Consider the following 8,505-nt stretch of genomic DNA (forward strand, 5'->3'; position numbering starts at 1 on the left):
AAATATTTTTCACAAGCTTATTTTTCAAATATCTCATGTGCTAGAATCTTGAGAAAATCATCTTAGAGATATTTTGATTAAACTTTTTGGATATCTTTGAAACCCTACATGTGATTGAGATATTGTGATTGATTGTTTCAAAGATTGCTTAAAAAAAATACACTCATTGCTTTGATTGCCTATTGATGTTAGTAAGAGTGTAGTTGGACACATTTGGCACTGAGCTTATAATTCATATTTGTTTGAGGTGCATTGATTATATTGTGTTGTATTGTAGTACATATCTGCTTGTGTAGAAGCATATTTTCATATACTCTAATTTTTATATCTATTGTATTCCAACCGTGGGTCTGAAGAGGGAGACTAGCTCTCTTGAATAGTCCCAAATTAGCTTAGACCCGGTTAGGAAAGGTAGGTGCCCCATCCTGATAAGGTGTAGTTATAGGTTGAGGTCAGCCCCGTTAATTGACCTACTTGAAACCGGTCCCGTTCCACCCGTTAAATGAGTATTAGTGGAATTCTTGTGCTAGTGAGGCAAGGCAGATACGTAGGCACAGTTAACTAAACCCCGATAATATATCGTGTGTGTACTTTACATTCTCGCAATTTATTTACTACACGTTTATGTTTTATTATGAATGATTGGCTTTATAATTGCATAGAAAGACCCTAAGTTGAGTAATACTGTTATTAAATTAGTTGAACCTATGAGAGAAATTTTAAATACCCAATTCACCCCCCCCCCCTTTTGGGAATGCACCAAAACTAACAAATGTGATCTTCAATGAAAAGGTGATGTACAAATACATACACACAACAGAATCCATAGAACCAGTTCAAAATGAAACAACTTATGTAAACTTGGATGATGTCATAAAAGGTGTTGGAACACGGCAGAAAAACAATAGCAAAACGCCAAGAATCCTCAGACAAAGAAACCTATGAAGCAAATTGTTGCACCACCGCTTCCTACTCCAGCTCCAGAACTTAAGAGATCTTCTCGACTCCATGTACCAAATAAGAGGTATATGAATTATTTACTTCTTATAGATGGAGGAGAACCCCGAATGCTATGATGAAGCATGTCAAGCAGGAGATTTGAGCAATGGGAGCTTGCGGTGAAGGATGAGATGAAGTCCCTCACCTTCAACAAAATATGGGAACTAGCTAAGTTGCCCAAAGATAAGAAGGCTCTTCACAACAAGTGGGTGTAAGAGATCAAAAAGTAGCATGATGGCTCTAGAAGGTACAGAGCCCAATTGTTAGTCAAAGGTTTCGAGCAGAAGGAAGGAATCAACTATACCGACATCTTTGCACTAGTTGTGAAGCTAACAACCATCAGATTAGTCTTGAGCATTGTTTCCTCTGAAGGCCTACATATCGAGCAGTTGGATGTGAAGACGACATTTATTCACGGTGATCTAGATTAGGAGATTTACATGCACTAACAAGAAGGATTCTCAATGAAAGTTAAAGAGAATCTTGTGTACAAATTGAAGAAGAGTTTGTAAGGTCTTAAACAAGCTCCTAGGCAATGGTACAAAAAAATTGATAGATTTATGCACAGGAAAGATTTTCAGTAGTGCAATGTCGACCACTGTTGCTACTTCAAAAGGTATCCGTCTAACTATATCATTTTGTTGCTATATGTCGATGACGTGCTAGTCGCAGGACTAGATATAGAAGAGATCAGAAAATTAAAACAACAATTGTCAAAGGAGTTTGACATGAAAGACTTGGGTTCAGTATAGCAGATACTTGGGATGCAGAGATCTGAAGATAAGCAACAAAGAACATTGTGGTTATCTCAGTCAAAGTACATTAGTCGTGTTTTATAGAGATTCAACATGAGCAACACCAAAGTAGTAAATACACCATTGGCCGTCACTTCCGCATTTCCAAGGATCAGGCTCCCCAAACAAATGAAGAGAAGGACTTTATGGCTAAAGTACCTTACGCATCAGCCATTACATGTCTCATGCATGCCATGGTTAGTATTGGACCAGACATTGGCCAAGTAGTGGGAGCTATCAGCAGGTTTATGTCAAATCTAGGGAAGACTCATTGGGAAGTAATGAAGTGGATCTTGAGATAACTACGTGACATTATTGATAAGTGCCTATGTTTTGGAAAAAGGAGACTTGAAAATTCAAGGGTGTGTTGATGCCGATTTTGCTGGTGAAATTGATCACTGCAGAAGCACCATCGGATATGTGTTCACTATTGGCACAATAGTTGTCAGTTGAATGTCACAGATACAAAATATTATTGTCCTATCCACTACAAAAATTGAGTACGTAGCAGTGACAGAAGCCATCAAAGAGATGATTTGGCTTCAAAGTTTGTTGAAAGAGCTTAAAATAAAGTCAGTGAGAAATGTTTTGCAAAGAACTCTGTATTTCATTCCGGAACCAAACACATTGGACTACGTTATCACTTTGTCAGATCTCTGCTAGAGGATGGAGTGTTGACACTTGAAAAAATCCAATGTAGCGGGAATCCAGCAGATATGTTGACAAATGTGATGACTATGGAGAAGCTGAAGTTGTACTCAACTTTAGTTGATCTTCATGCTTGAAGACAAATTTGAGCATATCATTTACTTATATACTGGTTGAGATGATGTCTTTGTCTCCAAGTGGGAGATTATTGAGCTGAAATGGAAACGGAGCCTTGATAAGCCCTTGATGAGTTGTAGAAAGACAGCCTTGATCAGCTCTGGAGAGCTAGCTTTGATGTGCTAGAGTGTCGGTGCTAATCCCAGCTCATATCATTGAAATACCTCATTAATCCTCATTACCATCTTCTATTTATGTCAATCCCCATCCATCTATATAAATGGAGGTGTGTGGGCATGAAATGATTTGTGAGTGTGAGTGTAATTGAGTTGAAGGTGTGTGTGTGTGTGTGTGTGTGTGTGTGAGAGAGAGAGAGAGAGAGAGAGGTGTGTGAAAAGGTGAGTTGAGTTGAGTGGAGTGCAGGAGCCTTCTCCTCCTCTTGTATTTTTCTCCTAATTTTAGTGTAGTTCAGTGTGCTCCGTGGATGTAGGTCAATTTGGACCGAACCACATTAAATCTTGGTGTTTATTTTGTTTGTTTATTTTTGCTTGTATGTGGTTGTTGCTCCCAGATTCCCAACAATTGTTGTATAGGTTACTTTATTATTGTGAAAAAAAAAATCAATTCCTAAAAGGAACAAGAAACCAAAAGCACTAAATCAAATTAATATAGTTTGAAAACGTCACCCTTTATGGTGGGAACTACAAATACCTAGCATCTACATTGGCATAGCAACTCTTTTCCGATAATGGACTTTGATCATAAATTGATTAGTTATTTTTTAAAACTATTTTTTTATTACAAGTATATTTATGTTTTACGAGAAATTGAATTCAAGATGTCCAAGTCGACAAATCTACAATTATTTATGAGGCATTTGGTCCGTGGATACATTATTGTGAGAGTAAAATGTTGCATTATTACACGTTAATATCAAATTATAACACTTACTTAGAAAAGGATGGCTCGCAGCAACATTAGAGCTTTCTTAATCACTTTTTAGTAAGAATTGACCAACTCGTGAAAAGTGTCTCCATGTAATATAATTTCCATGTTCTTGTTTAGGCTTTATGTAGCTTAGACTTGGCAATGTGACCATTTCCTCCCTCCGGATAAAATCCTCCAGGAACGTGTTCATCCCCACTTCCATACACAATCCTTAGTATCTCTTCTGGGGTCCTATCGTAGGAAATTGAGTACTCGTTTCCTACTAGAACATTGCCCTTAATTTTTCCCTCTGCCCCTTCAACTTTTGGGACAATAAGCCCTTCATCTTTCAATCCTTGGTGTCCAAGCTTATCCCTTAGTTGGGAAATTCGACTAGTGAACTCTGCCACTGTAATTTCATAGGGATGGACTTTCTCTAGTTTGTGCTCGTAGAGGAGTGCTCGAATGACAGCATCTTGGCCCGATTCGACACCCAAAAGGCCTGCAACAAGCTAAAACATGTGCACATATAGGTACACATATAAGAAGATCAATGTAGTATTTATATTGGGCTAATATATTGGTGTTGCTTTGGGAATTATCAAACCCTAATTTTTTTTTTTTTTCAATGCTTCACAAAAAAATAGTACCTTATCAAGTTTGATAATTAGAGGGTTTCCAAACTTGATTTCAATCTCAAGGAAATTTAATTTCTCAATAAAATTTCAACAAACTTTACTAAAAAAGTTTGAAGTATCATTATATTTTTTGAATAGTTTGTCCACATTTGGAGAAAATTTTGTCCAATGAAATTAGCCTTATGTTTTTTTGTTTTTTGTTTTAGATTCTAAGAGTGTATAATTGAGTGTAAAAGACCAGGACAAAAATTTGCAACAATTTCATTAAGAATCACAGGGTCTTGGGTTTAACTTACCCGCTTGGACACCGCGCCTTGGAGTTTAGGGTTTGCTCCAACATATCCCGTGAGTCCCACATAAGGAATTACATAAGACGCAATCAGATAGTTAATGGAATTCGCATAAGGATCGAAGGGTGGCTCTAAGGGTCGTCCAAAGGCGCTATTTATCACAGTTGCGAATGATTTAACGCTTAAATCTAGTAGTGGCCTCGGGAACCCTTTTACCGTACTTTGAATAGCCCTATATACAATTATAATAAATGCAGCAAATTACAGCCCATAATTCAATTAACGCAATTAGTTAAAACTATCAAAATTGATTATTTGGTTTCTATTCTTTTACTTGAGTATAATAATGGAAAAAAAACTATTTAAAAATTATTTCAACTAAAATTTAAGTGTTTTTAAAACAGGCACGCATATGGAAGAACTTGAACCGTATGTACGTGCCAAGCATAATTAAACGCATAGAGAGATAGGGATATTCTATAATTTTCTGGAGTGTTTATATATATATAGTAGTTGTAGGAGGAGGGGGAGGAGCAGCAGCAGCAGCAGCAGCCGCATAGTAGGTTGGTTACCTTAAGTGTCCGACTTCTTGATAGGCAAATTGGGCAATGATGTCTCGGGTGAGAGGGTCGAGGTTAGCGATCCTAGCACCGAGGGGGGAAGGACCTCCCATGGCGAGTTTTGGAGCCACGACGTCCAGCCCACGCCCCAGTGCCCCCCACAAGAAGAACTCCGCCTCCAAGAACTCCAAATTCAGTGGGAACTCCAGCAGATCCACGTCCTCTTTCGGCACGGCGTCCTTATGACCCCCACCCCCACCCCCACCACCCTTCCTAGCCTCGCCGCCAGAGGACGACGACGCCCCTCCTACGAAGAAGAAGAAGAAGAGGAGGAGGCTTATCATCATCCCCATCACCCACACACCACTACCCCTGCCCCCCATAACCTCTGCTATACACCAAACTGCCTCTCTCTCTCTCTCTCTCTCTCTCTCTCTCGTGTGTGTTAACTCTGCACGTTTGTCCAAGAATATATAGATAAGAGAATATATTGGTGGTAGATACAGTCAAAGAGGTGCTGGTGAGTCATCCATAGTTTGAACACATCCATGCACGTGGGGAGCTGAATGATGGATCGTAGGGTGTTGTGTGGAAATCATTTCACCTGTGTTTGGGAGATATTTTGAATTTTAATTTATGTATTTGATAAAAAAGTTTAGTACAAAAGACACTAATCTCTACTACACTAGAATTTTACGGACATGAGGTTTATAAAAATAAAAAAATACAAAATTTTCTTTGTATTTTACAAAAAATAAGTTTTTTAAGGGAATATTTCTATCTGATTAGCAAATTTTAGAGGAGGTCTCTAACATTTTTAAAACTTAAGGAGAGATTTCTATCTTTTTAGCAAACCTAGATTTATATAATTACATATCATGAAATATATTTATACAAATTTAAATTTGAAGTCTAAAATTCATGTTACCAATGATATGGTAATATCACGTGCCATACATATATATATATATATACATATATACATAAATATATATATACATACATATATACATAAATATATATATACATAAATATATATACATACATATATATATATATATATATATATATATATATATATATGAGTCAAAACAAAAGTGAAAATGAATGATAATGAGATGTCCCCTAACTATGCTATGCTATCCCCCACATGATAACCTAGATGAAGGCCAGCTTCAAAATAATTAGGTTGTCAACTCAGATATCTAATTTGATTAAATTAGATTATTTAACAAAAAATTGTTGCCCTAGATCTTTGGATGATGGGTGATCAATTTTTAACCGGACTCCTCTTAAAAACATATAATTAATTACTACTCCAACATTGGTATGTGATAATTAATTAACATACCACAAAACAAGTTGATACACACGCACATGCGCAAACATAATAGTTGAGCGGTATTTGTTTTAATAAGAAAATTTATTATTACACTGCGTTTGGAATTATAAAATTTACTCTGAATTTGAATTTGTGTAAATATAAAGAAAAAGAAGTACAAAATTGTATTCAATTTCTTCTAACTAGTTCCATGCAAATTCAAATCCAAATTTTACAATTCATGCTCTCAAGTACTACCTTAATTAATTTAATTTAATGAATGCAAGCACTCAACCTCATTTGGATCAAAGATTTGATAGAGAAAAAAGAAACGAAAGGGAAAAAAATTATTTTTTTATTATATGTATTTTCTATCGATATCAAAATATTGTCTAAAAAATTTAATGATGTGTAAATATATTTACTTTTATCCTACGATATATCAGATTTTTCTTTTATTTTCTTCTTTCAGTGATAACCAACATGAAAAAAAAATATTAAATTAATTTATTTTTAATTTTTTTTAACATTTTCAAAAATTCCAAACAACCCCAAAACCATGTTTGCAACTTGAAAAATATTTAAAAACTTAAATAAAATAAATATGTCAAAAAAGTGTGAAATATATATATATATATATATATATATATATATATATATATATATGAGTGTGTGTTATGTAATAAATTAACAAACAAAATTTGATTTTTATATCATCAGTATTTAATTTTTCTATTAAGCCAGTTATATAGTTAAGAGTTAATTAGTTAGGAAGAATATTGTTATTACTTAACTATTTTTCAATTTGTAAATTTCTTGTTTGTAATTCTGTTATTATTTTAATTTCAGCTATAAATATATGCTGATGTAATGAATTAATATGAATGAGAATTCAGAATTTCTTTCTGGTTATTTTCTTCACATGGTATCAAAGCAAGATTAGAGAAATTCTCCTCTCATGGCTTCGTCTGCAACCTCTACAGACACTTCTTGTTCTCCTGTCAATTCTATTGTTGATCCGAACTCAAATCCTCATTACTTCCAGGGCAGCAATGGTCCAAATCTGCATCTTGTTAATAAGGTTCTTACTCAAGACAACTATCAGACATGGAGCATGTGTGTTACGATGGCACTGAGTGCCAAGAACAAGCTAGGGTTTATTGATGGAACTCTAGTAGCTCCTTTACCTACTAATACAAATTATGCCACTTAGAAATGAGGCAATGACACTGTGAAGTCATGGATCCTCAATTCATTGTCTGATGATGTTTATTCCAGTGTGATGTTCATCAAATCAGCAAAGGATATATGGACTAAACTTGAAGATCGATTCTCGTTGACCAATGGACCTAGGATTTTTCAATTACAGCAATCTATTTTTAATTTGGCACAAGTTCAGATGAATATTGTTGATTATTTCACACAATTAAAGTCCTTACGGGATGAACTGATGAGCTATAGGCCTATTCCCGAAACATCCTTTGCTTCTTTGAAGGTCTTGGCTGATTATCAGAATCAAGATTATGTAATGAAGTTTTTAATGGGTTTGAATGAGTCATATAGTCATGTTAAAAGTCAAATTCTTTTTAGCAATCCCTTACCTCCCATAAACAAGGTATTTGCATTGCTTGTGCAAGAAGAGAGGCAAAGGGAGATTAGTTCAGTAATAATTATTGAACCAACAGCCATGCTGGGAAAAGCTATATAGGAAATCAACGATACAGACAAAATTTTGGCAAGAAAGAAAGACCTTTGTGTTCTCATTGTGGACTTCTAGGACACACAGCTGAAAAATGTTACAAGTTACATGGATATCCTCCAGGGTACAAGTCAAGATCCAAGCACAATATTTCTTTAGCAAATCAAATAATCTTGGTAACCAATACTGAGCAATCTGGTGAAGTGCGGCAACTTCCATTCACTCAGGAACAACTCAAACAGATGATGGCAATCATGCATCCCTTACCTAAAATGCAGCCACACCCTTCAGTTGCTCGAGTGACTGGATCTTTTCTTCAAAATACAAATCCTTTCTCTGCTTATCATCTTTTCTCCACAATGATAGGTATTTCTTCTTGCTCATCTGCTGTCTGTACTCGAGGTCGAACACAAAATGGTCTCACTTGGATCATTAACACTGGGGCCACTGATCATATGGTAAATTCTATCAACTCTCTCACTACCATAACAACTTCCATTAATACATTTGTG

At 35.5% G+C, this 8,505-nt stretch overlaps 1 protein-coding gene across 1 annotated transcript; it reads right to left on the reverse strand.

Annotated features, from left to right (window-relative positions):
• Positions 1–3,405: 3,405 nt before the first annotated feature.
• On the reverse strand, positions 3,406–5,428 carry LOC131146854 (desiccation-related protein PCC13-62-like). The gene is made up of 3 exons (XM_058096661.1): positions 4,986–5,428; positions 4,420–4,645; positions 3,406–3,997 (listed from the first exon to the last, which is right to left on the reverse strand). The coding sequence occupies exons 1-3, from the start codon at positions 5,354–5,356 to the stop codon at positions 3,620–3,622; spliced, it is 975 nt and encodes a 324-aa protein (XP_057952644.1). The 5' UTR covers positions 5,357–5,428; the 3' UTR covers positions 3,406–3,619.
• Positions 5,429–8,505: the final 3,077 nt, after the last annotated feature.

Source organism: Malania oleifera, chromosome 13 (genome assembly GCF_029873635.1).
Source record: "Malania oleifera isolate guangnan ecotype guangnan chromosome 13, ASM2987363v1, whole genome shotgun sequence".
Lineage (NCBI taxonomy): Eukaryota > Viridiplantae > Streptophyta > Magnoliopsida > Santalales > Ximeniaceae > Malania > Malania oleifera.